Below are 19,502 nucleotides of genomic sequence, written 5' to 3' on the forward strand. Positions count from 1 at the left end.
GAATTATTGAATTTAGAATAAAAAACTTAACATCCCTTTAATATATTCTTCTTATTATTTGTATTCGATGTATTGACCGTGTACAAAATTTGAAATATCATTAAAAATAAAATTTAATTTTAAAATTTTATGGTATTGTATCATCATTTAGTTCAAGAAAAATATATAAATTTTATAGATTGTAATGTATTGTATATAAATTAAAATATTTGTAAATAACCAGGAAAGGGGCAGAAGAGCCGAAAGCTTATTTTATTGATTGTAGTTTTCTTATAGTTGACTTATCAATTTTCCAAGAAATCGGGCATTAGGGCAAATGGGAAATGGAATATTATATATTGAATTTTATTTTCTGAACTTCGTGAATTTGGTGTGCATATGTATATCTCTCCTTTGTATAATTGTATTTGAACGTTAATAAAATACAATTGAATTTGAAGACCGACTCCTTCAAACCAACTCGAGGAATACGACAAGGGTGTTCGCTTTCACAATACTTGTTCGTTCTCTGCATGGAAAGATTAGCACAGGCGATCCAAAGTGCCATCTCGTAGGGCGAGTGGAAACTAATTAAACTTTCCAGATATGGACCACGACTAGCACACTTGTTCTTTGCGGATGATCTTTTACTCCTGGTCGAAGCATCACTAGAACAAGTTGATGTTTTCCAAAGGATACCCAATGATTTATGCATCAGTTCCGGTCATAAAGTGAGTCTAGCAAAAATAACGATCACATTCTCAAAAAATATAAGTATACAACTGCAAAGCGATATCAGAAGCGAGTTCCAGTTCAAGTTGGTAAACAAGCAAGGTAATTAACTTGGAACCCCACTACCAGTACCTTATTCAAAACATAAGGGACCGATTGTCGGGATGGAAGGCTCAACATTTATCAATGGAGGGAAGAGCAACTCTAATAAAAAAAACCGTCCTTAATGCATGCTCATACCATATTGATAATAACCTACAATCACTCAAATATATGACACTTAAGTTGTGATAGAATTAATTGTTATGTTCTGTATTAGTCTATTTTAAATTTTATTGACTCTTCCAAGATTATGAATATTATTATATTTTTATTTATTTAATAAAACTAATTGTAATTATAGATTTAAAATTTAAAGATATATAGATCTCTCATATATTTATTTTTTATCAATCATCATCTGATATAAACTTAACATTCATTCAATACCATTTATAAATATGAATTTTTTTAATTTATAAGTAAACTTTACACGTATTTGTGATGTTGATTAATATAGGCAAAATAATAATTTACTAAATTCTAACCCAAAAGGAACGCATACACTAGAAGTTATATTATGTTATTTACTTCTTCATATAAAAAGGATAAATTATTTATTTTATTTTGTCATTTAATTATTTTTTTTAATAAACTCGTATGTAATATAATAATTTTTTATTGATTGATGAGTTTACTCAGGTCAATGTTATCACTAAATTATAGTATATAATTATATAATTACGCTTCATTAAGGTATAGAGGAATTAAAATTTCCTTTATTAGTCTCATTAGACCCTTAAGTTACTGTGTTGATTTTTTTCCCAATCAACCAATCAACAAATAAAAAGTTGAAATCTGTCAGTTGCACGATCGTAATTTTCTCATCCAACAGTGGCATTCGTCTTACCATCTCGAGAAAAAGGAAAGATCCTCTGCTTTTTCGTTAACCTCTCCAAAGTTTTCCCTTTTTTTTTAAAAGAAAGAAAAATCATTTTCCCTAAAGCCACCATGGCAATGGCTTGCCTCCCCAAGCTCCGAGTTGCCACCGCCGCTGTTTCCTCCTTCGTTAATCCGCTCCGACATCGGATCCGGTCCTTCGGATCTGCCGCCGCGTTGGAGATCCCCTACGACGATGAATACTACGAGTACGAACAGGCTAACCGGGACCGGCGTTCAGCTCAGCCGAAGATTGACTTGGATGGATCGGCGACAGACAGGGGAGTACAGTGGGTGCTTATTGGGGAGCCTGGGGTCAAACGACATGCTTATGCTGAGAGGCTGTCGAAGCTTCTAGAAGTTCCACATATTTCAATGGGCACCCTCGTTAGACAAGAGCTTAATCCCCGCTCTTCTCTTTACAAACAGGTCTATATCTTTTTTTTTCCTTTGTGAATAAATTTCTATATTCTTTAAAGTTGGGTATTTTCGTTGTTAATTTTAATGTTTTCTTTGAGTTTTGGGTTGCTTTTTCGCGCTTTGAAGGTTCCTGTAATATTGGAGAAGATTTATTTTTTAACTGCAAAAGATTACAAAAAAAAATCTGTTATTTGATTGTCTGATTAAAGAACTTTGTTTTTATATATAATATAGTGAAGAACGCTAATGGGTTGGTGCCATTTGGGTTTAGATTGCAAATACTGTGAATGAAGGGAAGCTTGTACCGGAGGATGTAATTTTTGCTTTGTTATCTAAGAGACTTGAAGAAGGTTACTATGGAGGTGAAAATGGTTTCATTCTTGATGGGATTCCTCGTACCAGGATCCAAGCTGTAAGTCATCTATGATTCTGATGGTGTTTGCAGCTATAGTTTCTCCATTATTATATATAATCCTATTCAACTTTAGCCTAACCAATCTCATTTTGGTGCTAATTTTTCTTTAATTTTTGAAATGCTGAGTGCCCCCTTTTTCTTTAACGTTTCATTGAAATGCTTGTTCACTTGTTTTATTTTTTTTTTGCAGGAGATTCTTGAACAAATTACTGATATTGATCTGGTTGTGAACTTTAAATGCACTGAAGAGTATATGTTGAAAAGTTCAGAAAGTGAGGTTCTTCACTTAGGCCATTCCAAAGATGTAGGAAGTTCCTGGAAGAAAAATGTCCATGCATACTCAGAGCAGGTAATAATATTCACTGGTGGATTACATTCATTGGTCCCCAGCATTTTGTTAGCCCCCTTTTTTTTAATTATTCTTTGATTAGTGAAATGCATGTGTGAATGTGATAAACTATTAGATTCTTGAAATCTGGAGCGAAATTCTTTAACTTTTACTAGCCGACTAATCATTTTTGATGTACATAGGCCAAGTCAGTGGAGGATTATTACAGTTGGCAAAAGAAGCTTCTCAACTTTCAGGTCTCCAGTACACCGGCAGATGCATGGCAAGGTCTTTTGGCTGCATTACATCTCCAGCATATTAATGCTCTCACCACTTCACAGAACCTGACGGCGTGATCATCCTTGTTCTTGAAAACTAGTGTTTACTTTTGATATTACGGCATCATAGTAAATATGTAACTATTGAGTGATAGACAAGTTTTTGAGTGTTGCAAACAACCTTAGTTGGATTTGCCACTGAAGTTTTGTTTTCCTTTTGTTACTATGCAGTTTGAAAGTATGTAATGTAGCTTTGGCTAAGGGCAGATATGATCATTGTCCCATATAATCGCTTCTAATATAAGGATTGCATTGTCTTCTTCATTTATGTTTACATTATTTTGTTTTTCTATTCAGAAATGCCTATATGGAATAACAAGCAGAAATTTACTTACGTATTTACTGCTCAAGAAGGGGAAAAAGTGAAGGAAAAAAGTCTCTCTTAATATTTTAGGTTCAAGTCATATGCATATGGAAGATGTCAACTCATCAAGATTTATAAGACTAACCTCGACTTCCAGGCATTAAGGAGATGCATATGGAAGATGTCCATGACCACGGAGCCAACAAAAGGTCTAAAGTTTGGGTGCTGAACCCCTTCCCTATGGATTTACTTAGAAGCATGTCCTTGGGAAGATCATGAAATCATTAAGGCATTAAGGAGATGCAAATACTTTGACAAAGTCGCTTGTCGTTCGTCACTGTCATCCTGGTCATTAGCATCTCCAACCAAGTCATTGACGTTGATACTAAAGAGATCAGTCAACCATCTAGACCAGTTTCCGATCTGACATCCACAAAAATGAAATTGCTTTACTTCAAAGAAGAAAAACCAAGGTACTGTCACCATCTTAACCACCATGGAAGTAACAAAATATTACCGACAGTCGTAACTACCACTGTATAATGGTTACAGTGGATTATGATAAATGTGATACACCATGATCAAACTCAACGATTAAATCCCAAGGCTAACACATTTCAGTTGAGCACCGGCATCGAAACTTGTTTTCCCAGCTGGAATGGGAAGCACCAGAGGATCGCTAATGGGGTCAGACACAGGATCGATTGGGATTTCATCAGCAGAATCACGAAGAATGGCATTGAACATTGGCACATCTAATCTAGCCACGCATTGCTCCTTTTATCTAGATGCACAATAAGGATGAATTATAACATAAAATTAAAAGGGTAAAAATCTCACAATAGGTAAACATGACCGGTGACAGTTCCCATAATGATGACAAAGAAACCAACAAAAACATTACCATTATGGTAAAATTCCATAGCAGTCTCTAAATAAAAAAGAAAGCAACAACCAGGTTAGATCTTTTAGATTTTCTTAAATAGTTTTTGCCTCCAATGCTTTTATAAGTCTCTTATGCTCGTTTAAATGTTACTACACTGACAAGAAAGCCAGTACTTTCAGAAGCCATAGTCAACCCACTGCAATATTCAGTGTTCTTGTGTGCCTTTTATCTATTTCCGAAAGCAAAATATACATACCAATTTAGACAGCAAACACAAGCAGCCACAGTCGTGCCCTGCAGCTCGAACTGGGCAGAGTCTTTCACAAGCCTCCTTGAAAGCCTTCTTCCAATGGTCTAATGAAAAGTTCCCTCGGTCTTGATTATTTGAACTGCGAATCCCCCGTAACTTTTACTTGAGCCAGAGCCGGTACCTTTATCAATTTCCTTTCTAGCCAAGGACTGCATATGTGGAGTGAGAGTCTTGAGATAGTAATAAAGACAAGTCGGCTGTCCCAATCATTAGATGTTATATTTTCCTTTCTCCTGGGAGAGGATTCTTTCCATTTCAGCGGAGATGATGCTGGTTTCTTCCCCTTTCCACCTCCATTTCTTTCCATAGGTCCAGCAGAAAGTGGTGACTAAATCTCCAATGTTTTCGCTTATAATTGCTCGCAACACAACACAGTTTGACAACCAGAACGTCAACCTGTAGTCAGCACACATATGATCTATGAGCTAATGAGAAATCATGCATATGATTTATGAGGTTAAATTACAGCAGGGACGAAACCAGGAAAAACTGTTTGGGGTGAAAAGTTAAATTAAAATTTTTTAAGGGGCAAAAATGAAAAATTAATACTATATTAATTTAAAATTTACACTTTTTGAAGAGACTAAATCATAAATTGACATTTATGAGGGAATCGAAATATAATTTTACCATTGTACTCATTAAATATGTTAAAAATTTGAAGGGACTAAAAAACAGTTTCATAATCCCTGAATTACAGCCAAGACTTTTGTGAAAATCCAGCTTCAGCTACTGGAGATTGAGGACTGGACTAATAGAACTTTGACGTCAGATAGAATAATAATTATCCTGCAAGCGCTCCAACAAATGATTCACAAGAGAAAATTCGCCCAAAAAAACCAGAGAAAAAAGTCTCTAGGGTTTAATAAAATATTATAAATTCAAAACCACCAAAATCAGTCCACAAGCCGGACTGTTATAGCCAAAAATCGTCTTTATTCGAATTTTGCCAAAAATAGCAAAATCCCGAAAATCACTCTAAATTGAAATTTGAAATAAAATAAACAATCTCCAAAAAATACGGCCTAAATCGGATTTAAATTGACTTCCTAATTGACAATCGAAATATTACCATAAATAGTAAAAAATATTTAATTTTAGTGATTCGGAGGGGAAAACGGCAGAATTTGAGGTTGAAAAAAAGGCCACACGGTAGCTCAATATGGAAAGCGTGCGCGTCGAAAAGAGCTTTCCGGATTGGGGTCTTATGCGCGATTCTGACACCTGTAGCCAAAGTTATGGCCAAAAGACTGAAACATACTCAAAACGACCCCAATGAGAAACATGTCACAATCAATTCCCGCCTTTGCGCTGATCAGCCAATTCATGGTATCTCAGCGCCATCAAGGTGCAATCTGACAGCTCATCATCATCTGTCTCGGATCCCCCTACATCAGTCACCCCGGGTTGGAAAGAACTCGTCCTCGAGTTCAGATTAGTGTCATCAGAATCCACAAAACAATGACTCATGTGTTTCACATTAAAGACATCGGAAGTTTTCAAGTGGCTGGGAAGGCGCAACCTGTAAGCATTATCATTGATCTTCTGCACGACCTCACAAGGTCCAATCTTTCGATCCTTAAGCTTATTATACTCACCAACATGAAAACGATCACGAGTTAATACAGCCCAAACAAAATCACCAACATCAAAAAGTACCTGACGACGATGATTGTCGACCCGAGTCTTGTACTTGGTATTGCTCTCATGAATGGTTTGTTTCACCTGCTCATGGATACCCCGAAGATACTTTGCCATCTCATCTGCTTTAGGACTGAAATGACCTATACGTGGAATAGGGGCTAAGTCCAGCACCCCGGATAGGTTCTGACCATAGACAATCTCAAATGGGCTTAAATCTGTGGTTCTGTTTTTTGATATGTTGTAGGCAAATTCTGCCTGAGGCAATGCCAAATCCCACTGCTTCGGCTTCGTTCCTGCCAAACACCTCAAGAGGTTTCCCAAACTTCGGTTCACCACCTCGGTCTGGCCATCCGTCTGGGGGTGGTAGGCGCTGAAATTCAACTGTGTTCCCAGTTTCCCCCACAGGCTCTTCCAGAAATTACTGATGAACTTAGTATCACGATCTGAAGTGATGGATCGAGGAACACCATGTAAACGCACAATCTCCTTGAAATAGAGATGGGCAATCCGGTCAGCATCCATAGTCTTTCTGCAAGCTACAAAATGAGCCATCTTGGAAAACCTATCAACCACAACAAAGATAGAATCCGAGGCCCTTTGGGTGCGGGGTAAGCCTAGTACAAAATCCATGCTGACATCGAACCAAGGAGCTTCAGGAACAGGTAAGGGAGTGTACAAGCCCGCATTTGTGAGAACTCCCTTAGATCGCTGGCACACATAACAACGGTCCACATAATGGGTCACATCACTAGTCAACTTGGGACAATAAAAGTCAGAAGAGATAAGGGCCAAGGTCTTATCTCGGCCAAAGTGTCCCTCATTATGGAATTCACTTATAATTTGCTGCCTCAATGAACAATCTGGATTGCACAACTGTAATCCACGAAACAGATACCCATTATGCAAAACAAAATCATGACGGTGACCCTCAGTTACCTCCTGAAATATCATTCCAAAGGAAGGATCAGCTGCATACATATCTGTGAATGTCTCAAAGCCTGCAACTTTAGTACTCATGGTGGTGAGAAGTAAGGTACGACGGCTCAGGGCATCTGCGACGCGGTTCAAACTCCCTGCTTGGTGCTTCAGCGTAAAAGTGAATTCTTGCAAGTATGCCACCCACTTGGCATGACGTCTACTCAGCTTGTGTTGTCCATTGATGTACTTCAAGGCCTCATAATCGGTAAACAAAATAAACTCCTTCTGTACTAGGTAGTGACGCCAATGCTTCAGGGACTGAACTATGGCATAGAACTCCAGATCATAAGTGGAATAATTTTTCTTTGATCCCGATAGTTTTTCACTGAAAAAAGGAACCGAACGACCTGCCTGACTCAGAACACCACCAATACCAATGCCAGATGCATCACAATTTACCTCAAACACTTTGTCAAAATCTGGAAGTGCCAAAACTGGAGCCTCGGTCATCTTCTGCTTGACCAGTTGAAAGCTGGCCTCTGCCTCCTCAGACCACTGGAAATCACGCCCCTTGAGGCACTCTGTGATAGGGGCGATTAGAGTACTGAAATATCTAATGAATCGGCGGTAAAAAGACGCCAAGCCATGAAAACTTCGGATGTCATGTAAGGTCTTTGGTCTGGGCCACTCCAAGACTGCATCTACCTTTGACTGATCTGCATGAACACCATCAGTAGACACAACAAAACCAAGAAAAGTCACAGAAGTAGTGAAGAAAGAACACTTCTTTTGATTGACAAACAAGCACTCCGTTTTCAGCATATCAAAAACAGCACGGAGGTGATCGAAGTGTGAAGTCCATGTCGGACTATAAACGAGGATATCATCGAAGTAAACTACAACAAATTTCCCCATAAAAGGCCGCAAGACCTGATGCATAAATCTCATGAACGTATTGGGCACATTGGATAGCGCGAAAGGCATGACCATCCACTCATACAACCTTTGTGGCGTTTTAAACGCCGTCTTCCACTCATCTCCAGGTCTTATTCTGATTTGGTGGTAACCGCTCTTAAGGTCAATTTTTGAGAAGACCTTAGAACCAGATAGTTGATCCAATATATCATCTAGACGGGGAATTGGAAAACGGTACTTAACTGTAATTCTGTTGATAACTCGGCTGTCAACACACATACGCCAAGAACCATCTTTCTTTGGCACTAGCAGAGCAGGGACTGCACATGGGCTCATACTCTCTCGGATATAACCCCTCTCCAACAACTCTTCCACCTGTCGCTGCAACTCTTTAGCCTCATTGGGACTGAGGCGATATGCTGGTCGATTTGGCAAACTTGACCCAGGAACAAGGTCAATTTGATGCTGAATATCCCTCATAGGTAGTAGCCCATGAGGAAGATCCTCTGGCATCAAGTTAGAGAATTCTTCTAGCAGCCGCTGCACTTCTACTGGTAAATCTGCATCCACGTCTACTGCATTGTTCTCGCAAGGTAGTAAGGCATAGACCACGTCGCCATGCTCAATCTCATCTAAAAACCTGGACATAGAAAGCAGAGTAGTATTATGGGTTACTGGGGTAGGAGTGAGTCATTCCCGCCGGGGTGCCAACACAATCTTTTTTCCCTTGATGCTAAGGGAATATGTATTCTTCCGTCCATCATGAATGACACTGCGATCATACTGCCAGGGTCGACCCAACAATATATGACACGCATCCATTGACACAACATCACACCAGTCATTATCAAAATATTTTCTACCAATTGAAAAGGACACGAGGCATCGCCTATCAACTGTTACCTCACTGCCTTTATTTAGCCATGACAGCTTGTATGGCTTAGGATGGCGGTCCGTCTTCAACTGTAATTTCTGGACAACCTCCTCGGACACTACATTCTCACAACTGCCGCTGTCAATGATCATTTTGCAGACTTTATCTGCAACTGTGCAGGTCGTGTAGAAAATATTGGTTCTCAACCAATCGTCCCCTGAATCGCCCTTGGGAGTAAGTAGACTCTTGCGAACGACCAGAGTCTCATGACCATCTCTATACAGCACATCATCAGTCTCATCATCGTCATACACGGGTTCGCCAATCTCCTCAGTCTCGTCTTCCGTGTTTTCCTCAATCAACAAAATTTTGCCCTTTTGACTAGCATGCTTCCTGCAATCAGTCGCCCTATGCCCTTGTTCACCACAACGAAAACATCTAATAGTAGGGTTAGAATTACCATGCGGTGGTTGTTGAGCAGGACGGGAATCCTGAGGACAAACTGGTCGACTGTTGTGATCGTTCCTGATCACTGGTATCCTGTTTTACTGTTTTTCAACAGCAAGTGCACGCTGGTAAGCTTCCGAAACACTCCACAGTGAATGAAGGCTGAGAACATCTTGTAAGGGCTGGCGTAAACCCCCCAAATACCGCGCCACCATTTGCTCCTCCGTCTCAGATAAATCGTTATGGGCGACCAATTGGTAAAACTCCTCCGTGTAATCATCGACTGATCGTGCGCCCTGCCTCAACGCATGAAGTCGCTGAAACAAGGTTTGCGTGTAACCGAAGGGAAGGAAGTGACCCTTCATCATCTTCTTCATCTTCTCCCAATCAATGATCTTGGCCTTGCCCTGTATTTCTCGTGAACGTCGCAACTATTCCCACCACGCAGATGCTCTGCCCTTGAGTTTGATGGCGATCAGTTTCACTTTCACACGATCGGGAACTTCCTTATATTAAAAAATACGCTCTACTTTATTAATCCAATCCACAAATCCCTCGGCCTGTAACGTACCAGAAAACTCAGGGAGATCGACCCGAAAATCTAGTTCTCCATGGCGCTCTTCCCGACCACGGTGTTCCCGGAATAGAGCACGATTGTGATATGGGTTTTTGAAAGCGGAATTGGTATCGTGATCAGAGGCCTCACGATCCTCGAAATCCTGTGCCGCCAGGCGCTGGGTTAATTCTGCGACTTGCCTCTGTAAATCCACAATCATCACATCTTGAACGTTGCGATCACGGCGTTGGGCTTCCTCATTCGGAACCTGCTCACGACGACCACGACCTCCAGCCATTGAAACTGGTAAAATTTTCCAAGAAGATGTTGAAGCTCTGATACCAACTGACGCCAGACAGAATAGTGATTATCCTGCAAGCGCTCCAACAAATGATTCACAAGAGAAAATTCGTCCAAAAAAACCAGAGAAAAAAGTCTCTAGGGTTAAATAAAATATTATAAATTCAAAACCACCAAAATCAGTCCACAAGCCGGACTGTTATAGCCAAAAATCGTCTTTATTCGAATTTTACCAAAAATAACAAAATCCCGAAAATCACTCTAAATTGAAATTTGAAATAAAATAAGCAATCTCCAAAAAATCCGGCCTAAATCGGATTTAAATTGACTTCCTAATTGACAATCGAAATATTACCATAAATAGTAAAAAATATATAATTCTAGTGATTCGGAGGGGAAAACGGCAGAATTTGAGGTTGAAAAAAGGCCACATGGTAGCTCAATATGGAGAGCGTACGCGTCGAAAAGAGCTTTCCTGATTGGGGTCTTATGCGCGATTCTGACACCTGTAGCCAAAGTTATGGCCAAAAGACTGAAACATACTCAAAACGACCCCAATGAGGAACATGTCACAATCAATTCCCGCCTTTGCGCTGATCTGCGAATTCATGGTATCTCAGCGCCATCAATGTGCAATCTGACAGCTCAGCATCATCTGACTCAGATCCCCCTGCATCAGTCACCCCGGGTTGGAAAGAACTCATCCTTGAGTTCAGAGTAGTGTCATCAGAATCCACAAAACAATGACTCAGGTGTTTCACATTAAAGACATCAAAAGTTTTCAAGTGGCTGGGAAGTCGCAACCTGTAAGCATTATCATTTATCTTCTGCACGACCTCACAAGGTCCAATCTTCCGATCCTTAAGCTTATTATACTCACCAACAGGAAAACGATCACGAGTTAATACAGCCCAAACAAAATCACCAACATCAAAAAGTACCTGACGACGATGATTGTCGACCCGAGTCTTGTACTTGGAATTACTCTCATGAATGGTATGTTTCACCTACTCATGGATACCCCGAAGATACTTTTCCATCTCATCTGCTTTAGGACTGAAATGACATATACGTGGAATAGGGGCTAAGTCTAGCACCCCAGATGGGTTCTGACCATAGACAATCTCAAATGGGCTTAAACCTGTGGTTCTGTTTTTTGATCTGTTGTAGGCAAATTCTGCCTGAGGCAATGCCAAATCCCACTGCTTCGGCTTCGTTCATGCCAAACACCTCAAGAGGTTTCCCAAACTTCAGTTCACCACCTCGGTCTGGCCATCCGTCTGGGGGTGGTAGGCGCTACTGAAATTCAACTGTGTTCCTAGTTTCCCCCACAGGCTCTTCCAGAAAAGAATGATGAACTTAGTATCACGATCTGAAGTGATGGATCGTGGAATACCATGTAAACGCACAATCTTCTTGAAATAGAGATGGGCAATCCGGTCAGCATCCATAGTCTTTCTGCAAGCTACAAAATAAGCCATCTTGGAAAACCTATCAACCACAACAAAGATAGAATCCGAGGAACTTTGGGTGCGGGGTAAGCATAGTACAAAATCCATGCTGACATCGAACCAAGGAGCTTCAGGAACAGGTAAGGGAGTGTACAAGCCCGCATTGGTGAGAACTCCCTTAGATCGCTGGCACACATAACAACGGTCCACATAATGGGTCATATCACTAGTCAATTTGGGCCAATAAAAGTCAGAAGAGATAAGGGCCAATGTCTCATCTCGGCCAAAGTGTCCCTCATTATGGAGTTCACTTATAATTTACTGCCTCAATGAACAATCTGGAATGCACAACTGTAATCCACGAAACAGATACCCATTATGCAAAACAAAATCATGACGGTGACCCTCAGTTACCTCTTGAAATATCATTCCAAAGGAAGGATCATTTGCATACATATATGTGAACGTCTCAAAGCCTGTAACTTTTGTACTCATGGTGGTGAGAAGTAAGGTACGCGGCTCAGGGCATCTGCGACGCGGTTCAAACTCCCTGCTTGGTGCCTCAGTGTAAAAGTGAATTCTTGCAAGTATGCCACCCACTTGGCATTACGTCTACTCAGCTTGTGTTGTCCATTGATGTACTTCAAGGCTTCATGATCGGTAAACATAATAAACTCCTTCTGTACTAGGTAGTGACGCCAATGCTTCAGGGACTGAACTATGGCATAGAACTCCAGATCATAAGTGGAATAATTTTTCTTTGATCCCGATAGGTTTTCACTAAAAAAAGCAACTGGACGACCTGCCTGACTCTGAACACCACCAATGCCAACGCCAGATGCATCACAATTTACCTCAAACACTTTGTCAAAATCTGGAAGTGCCAAAACTGGAGCCTCGGTCATCTTCTGCTTGACCAGTTGAAAACTGGCCTCTGCCTCCTCGGACCACTGGAAATCACTCCCCTTGAGGCACTCTGTGATAGGGGCGATCAGAGTACTGAAATTTCTAATGAATCGGCGGTAAAAAGACGCCAAGCCATGGAAACTTCGGATGTCATATAAGGTCTTTGGTATGGGCCACTCCAAGACTACATCTACCTTTGACTGATCTGTATAAACACCATCAGTAGACACAACAAAACCAAGAAAAGTCACAGAAGTAGTGAAGAAAGAACACTTCTTTTGATTGACATACAAGCACTCCGTTTTCAGTATCTCAAAAACAGCACGGAGGTGATCGAAGTGCGAAGTCCATGTCGGACTATAAACGAGAATATCATCGAAGTAAACTACAACAAATTTCCCCATAAAAGGCCATAAGACCTGATGCATAAATCTCATGAACGTACTGGGCGCATTGGATAGTCGAAAGGCATGACCATCTACTCATACAACCCTTGTGGCGTTTTAAAACGTCGTCTTCCACTCATCTCCAGGTTTATTCTGATTTGGTGGTAACCGCTCTTAAGGTCAATTTTTGAGAAGACCTTAGAACCAGATAGTTGATCCACATATCATCTAGACGGGGAATGGAAACCGGTACTTAACTGAAATTCTGTTGATAGCTCGGCTGTCAACACACATACGCCAAGAACCATCTTTCTTTGGCACTAGCAGAGCAGGGACTGCACATGGGCTCATACTCTCTCGGATATAACCCCTCTCCAACAACTCTTCCACCTGTCGCTGCAACTCTTCAGCCTCCTTGGGACTGAGGCGATATGCTGGTCGATTTGGAAAACTTGACCCAGGAACATGGTCAATTTGATGTTGAATATCCCTCATAGGTGGTAGCTTAGGAGTAAGATCCTCTGGCATCAAGTTAGAGAATTCTGCTAGCAGCCGCTGCACTTCTACTGGTAAATCTGCATCCACGTCTACTGCATTGTTCTCGCAAGGAAGTAAGGCATAGACCACGTCGCCATGCTCAATCTCATCTAAAACATGGACATAGAAAGCAGAGTAGTATTATGGGTTACTGGGGTAGGAGTGAGTCATTCCCGCCGGGGTGCCAACACAATCTTTTTTCCCTTGATGCTAAGGGAATATGTATTCTTCCGTCCATCATGAATGACACTGCGATCATACTGCCAGGGTCGACCCAACAATATATGACACGTATCCATTGACACACCATCACCAGGCATTATCAAAATATTTGTACCAATTGAAAAAGACACGAGGTATCGCCTATCAACTGTTACCTCACTGCCTTTATTTAGCAATGATAGCTTGTATGGCTTAGGATGGCGGTCCGTCTTCAACTGCAATTTCTGGACAACCTCCTCGGACACTACATTCTCACAACTGCCGCTATCAATGATCATTTTGCAGACTTTATCTGCAACTGTGCAGGTCGTGTGGAAAATATTGGTTCTCAACCAATCGTCCCCTGAATCGCCTTGGGAGTAAGTAACTCTTGCGAACGAACAGAGTCTCATGACCATCCCATACAGCACATCATCAGTCTCATCATCGTCATACACGGGTTCGCCAATCTCCTCAGTCTCGTCTTCCGCGTTTTTCTCAATCAATAAATTTTTGCCCTTTTGACTAGCATGCTTCCTGCAATCAGTCGCCCTATGCCCTTGTTCACCACAACTAAAACATCAAATAGTAGGGTTAGAATTACCCTGCGGTGGCTGTTGAGCAGGACAGGAATCCTGAGGACGAACTGATCGACTATTATGATCGTTCCTGATCACTGGTCTCCTGTTTGCTATTTTCAATAGCAAGTGCACGCTGGTAAGCTTCCGAAACACTCCACAGTGAATGAAGGCTGAAATCTGTAAGGGCTGGCGTAAACCCCTCAAATACCGCGCCACCATTGCTCATCCATCTCAGATAAATTTTTCGGGCGACCAATTGGTAAAACTCCTCCGTGTAATCATCGACTGATCGTGCGCCCTGCCTCAACGTATGAAGTCGCTGAAATAAGGTTTACGTGTAGCCGAAGGGAAGGAAGTGACCCTTCATCTTCTTCTTCATTTTCTCCCAATCAATGATCTTGGCCTTGCCCTGTCTTTCTCGTGAACATCGCAACTGTTCCCACCACGCAGATGCTCTGTCCTTGAGTTTAATGGCGATCAGTTTCACTTCATACGATCGGGGACTTCCTTATATTAAAAAATACGCTCTACTTCATTAATCAAATCCACAAATCCCTCGGCCTGTAACGTACCAGAAAACTCAGGGAGATCGACCTGAAAACCGAGGTCTCCATGATGCTCTTCCCGAACACGGTGTTACCGGAATAGAGCCGATTGTGATATGGGTTTTCGAAAGCGGATTTGGTATCGTGATCAGAGGCCTCACGATCCTCGAAATCCTGTGCCGCCAGGCGCTGGGTTAATTCTACGACTTGCATCTGTAAATCCGCAATCATCACATCCTGAATGTGCGATCACGGCGTTGGGCTTCCTCATTCGGAACCTGCTCACGACGACCACGACCTCCAGCCATTGAAACTGGTGAAATTTCCCAGAAGATGTTGAAGCTCTGATACCAACTGATGCCAGACAGAATAGTGATTATCCTGCAAGTGCTCCAACAAATGATTCACAAGAGAAAATTCGCCCAAAAAAACCAGAAAAAAAGTCTCTAGGGTTTAATAAAATATTATAAATTCAAAACCACCAAAATTAGTCCACAAGCCAGACTGTTATAGCCAAAAATCGTCTTTATTCGAATTTTACCAAAAATAGCAAAATCCCGAAAATCACTCTAAATTGAAATTTGAAATAAAATAAGCAATCTCCAAAATATCCGGCCTAAATCGGATTTAAATTAACTTCCTAATTGCAATCGAAATATTACCATAAATAGTAAAAATATCTAATTATAGTGATTCGGAGGGGAAAACGATAGAATTTGAGGTTGAAAAGGTCACATGGTAGCTCAATGTGGAGAGCGTGCGCGTCGAAAAGAGCTTTCTGGATTGGGGTCTTATGCGTGATTCTAACACCTGTAGCCAAAGCTATAGCCAAAAGACTGAAACATACTCAAAACGACCCCAATGAGGAACATGTCACAATCAATTCCTAGCTTTGCGCTGATCTGCCAATTCATGGTATCTCAGCGCCATCAAGGTGCAATCTGACAGCTCAGCATCATCTGACTCAGATCCCCCTTCATCAGTCACCCCGGGTTGGAAAGAACTCATCCTCGAGTTCAGAGTAGTGTCATCAGAATCCACAAAACAATGACTCAGGTGTTTCACATTAAAGACATCAGAAGTTTTCAAGTGGCTGGAAAGGCGCAACCTGTAACCATTATCATTGATCTTCTGCACGACCTCACAAGGTCCAATCTTCCGATCCTTAAGCTTATTATACTCACCAACAGGAAAACGATCACGAGTTAATACAGCCCAAACAAAATCACCAACATCAAAAAGTACCTGACGACGATGATTGTCGACCCGAGTCTTGTACTTGGTATTGCTCTCATGAATGGTTTGTTTCACCTGCTCATGGATACCGAAGATACTTTCCATCTCATCTTTTTAGGACTGAAATGACCTATACGTGGAATAGGGGCTAAGTCCAGCACCCAGATGGGTTCTGACCATAGACAATCTCAAATGGGCTTAAACTTGTGGTTCTGTTTTTGATCTGTTGTAGGCAAATTCTGCCTGAGGCAATGCCAAATTCCACTGCTTCGGCTTCGTTCCTGCCAAACACCTCAAGAGGTTTCCCAAACTTTGGTTCACCACCTCGGTCTGGCCATCCGTCTGGGGGTGGTAGGCGCTACTGAAATTCAACTGTGTTCCCAGTTTCCCCCACAGGCTCTTCCAGAAATGACTGATGAACTTAGTATCACGATCTGAAGTGATGAATCGAGGAACACCATGTAAACGCACAATCTCCTTGAAATAGAGATGGGCAATCCGTCAGCATCCATAGTCTTTCTGTAAGCTACAAAATGAGCCATCTTGGAAAACCTGTCAACCACAACAAAGATAGAATCCGAGGCCCTTTGGGTGCGGGGTAAGCCTAGTACAAAATCCATGCTGACATCGAACCAAGGAGCTTCAGGAACAGGTAAGGGAGTGTACAAGCCCGCATTGGTGAGAACTCCTTTAGATCGCTGGCACATAACAACGGTCCACATAATGGGTCATATCACTAATCAACTTGGGCCAATAAAAGTCAGAAGAGATAAGGGCCAAGGTCTTATCTCGGCCAAAGTGTCCTCATTATGGAGTTCACTTATAATTTACTGCCTCAATGAACAATCTGGAATGCACAACTGTAATCCCGAAACGGATACCTATTATGCAAAACAAAATATGACGGTGACCCTCAGTTATCTCCTGAAATATCATTCCAAAGGAAGGATCAACTGCATACATATATGTGAACGTCTCAAAGCCTGCAACTTAGTACTCATGGTGGTGAGAAGTAAGGTACGCGGCTCAGGGCATCTGCGACGCGGTTCAAACTCCCTGCTTGGTGCCTCAGCGTAAAAGTGAATTCTTGCAAGTACGCCACCCACTTGGCATGAGTCTACTCAGCTTGTGTGTCCATTGATGTACTTCAAGGCCTCATGATCGGTAAATAGAATAAACGCCTTCGTACTAGGTAGTGACGCCAATGCTTCAGGGACTGAACTATGGCATAGAACTCCAGATCATAAGTGGAATAATTTTTTTTGATCCCGATAGTTTTCACTAAAAAAAGCAACCGGACGACCTGCCTGACTCTGAACACCACCAATGCCAACGCCAGATGCATCACAATTTACCTCAAACACTTTGTCAAAATCTGGAAGTGCCAAAACTGGAGCCTCGGTCATCTTTTACTTGACCAGTTGAAAACTGGCCTCTGCCTCCTCGGACCACTGGAAATCACGCCCCTTGAGGCACTCAGTGATAGGGGCGATCAGAGTACTGAAATTTCTAATGAATCGGCGCTAAAAGACGCCAAGCCATGGAAACTTCGGATCATGTGAGTCTTTGGTGGGCCACTCCAAGACTGCATCTACCTTTGACTGATATGCATGAACACCATCAGTAGACACAACAAAACCAAGAAAGTCACAGAAGTAGTGAAGAAGAACACTTCTTTTGATTGACAAACAATACTCCGTTTTCAGCATCTCAAAAATAGCACGGAGGTGATCGAAGTGTGAAGTCCATGTCGGACTATAAACGAGGATATCATCGAAGTAAACTACAAATTTCCCCATAAAAGGCTGCAAGACATGATACATAAATCTCATGAACGTACTGGGCGCATTGGATAGGTCGAAAGGCATGACCATCCACTCATACAACCCTTGTGGCGTCTTAAACGCCGTCTTCCACTCATCTCCATGTCTTATTCTGATTTGGTGGTAAACGCTCTTAAGGTCAATTTTTGAGAAGACCTTAGAACTAGATAGTTTATCCAACATATCATCTAGACGGGAATTTGAAACTGGTACTTAATTGTAATTCTGTTGATAGCTCGCTGTCAACACACATACACCAAGAACCATCTTTCTTTGGCACTAGCAGCAGGGAATGCACATGGGCTCATACTCTCGGTTATAACCCTCTCTAACCAACTCTTCCACCTGTCGTGCACTCTTCAGCCTCCTTGGGACTGAGGCGATATGCTAGTCGATTTGGCAAACTTGACCAGGAACAAGGTCAATTTGATGCTGAATATCTCATAGGTGGTAGCCCAGGAGGAAGATCCTCTAGCATCAAGTTAGAGAATTCTGCTAGCAGCCGCTGCACTTCTACTGGTAAATCTTCCACGTCTACTGCATTGTTCTCGCAAGGTAGTAAGGCATAGACCACCGCCATGCTCAATCTCATCTAAAATCCTGGACATAGAAAGCATAGTAGTATTATGGGTTACTGGGGTAGGAGTGAGTCTTTCCGCCGGGGTGCCAACACAATCTTTTTTCCCTGATGCTAAGGGAATATGTATTCTTCCGTCCATCATGATGACACTACGATCATGCTGCCAGGGTCGACCCAACAATATATGACACGCATCCATTGACACAACATCACACCAGGCTTTATCAAAATATTTTGTACCAATTGAAAAAGACACGAGGCATCGCCTATCAACTGTTACCTCACTACCTTTATTTAGCCATGACAGCTTGTATGGCTTAGGATGGCAGTCCGTCTTCAACTGCAATTTTTGGACAACCTACTCGGACACTACCTTCTCACAACTGCCGCCGTCAATGATCATTTTGCAGACTTTATCTGCAACTAAGCAGGTCGTGTGGAAATATTGGTTCTCAACCAATCGTCCCCTGAATCGCACTTGGGAGTAAGTAAACTCTTGCGAACGACCAGAGTCTCATGACATCCCCATACAGCACATCATCAGTCTCATCATCGTCATACACGGGTTCGCCAATCTCCTCAGTCTCATCTTCCGCGTTTTCTCAATCAACAAATTTTTGCCCTTTGACTAGCAGGCTCCTGCAATTAGTCGCCCTATGCCCTTGTTCACCACAACTAAAACATCTAATAGTAGGGTTAGAATTACCTGCGGTGGCTGTTGAGCAGGACGGGAATCCTGAGGACGAACTGGTCGACTGTTGTGATCGTTCCTGATCATGGTCTCCTGTTTTGCTGTTTTCAACAGCAAGTGCACGCTGGTAAGCTTCCGAAACACTCCACAGTGAATGAGGCTGAGAACATCTTGTAAGGGCTGGTGTAAGCCCCCAAATACCGCGCCACCATTGCTCATCC

The 19,502-nt window shown here is 41.8% G+C and overlaps 1 protein-coding gene across 1 annotated transcript; it reads left to right on the top strand.

The window, feature by feature from the left end:
* The first annotated feature begins 1,726 nt into the window (after positions 1-1,726).
* LOC120160163 (probable adenylate kinase 7, mitochondrial) lies at positions 1,727-3,247 on the top strand. Its single transcript, XM_039170616.1, has 4 exons — positions 1,727-2,118; positions 2,381-2,521; positions 2,715-2,873; positions 3,056-3,247. The coding sequence occupies exons 1-4, from the start codon at positions 1,762-1,764 to the stop codon at positions 3,206-3,208; spliced, it is 810 nt and encodes a 269-aa protein (XP_039026547.1). The 5' UTR covers positions 1,727-1,761; the 3' UTR covers positions 3,209-3,247.
* Positions 3,248-19,502: the final 16,255 nt, after the last annotated feature.

This window comes from Hibiscus syriacus, unplaced genomic scaffold (assembly GCF_006381635.1).
Source record: "Hibiscus syriacus cultivar Baekdansim isolate YM2019G1 unplaced genomic scaffold, ASM638163v2 tig00000298_pilon, whole genome shotgun sequence".
NCBI classification, from domain to species: domain Eukaryota; kingdom Viridiplantae; phylum Streptophyta; class Magnoliopsida; order Malvales; family Malvaceae; genus Hibiscus; species Hibiscus syriacus.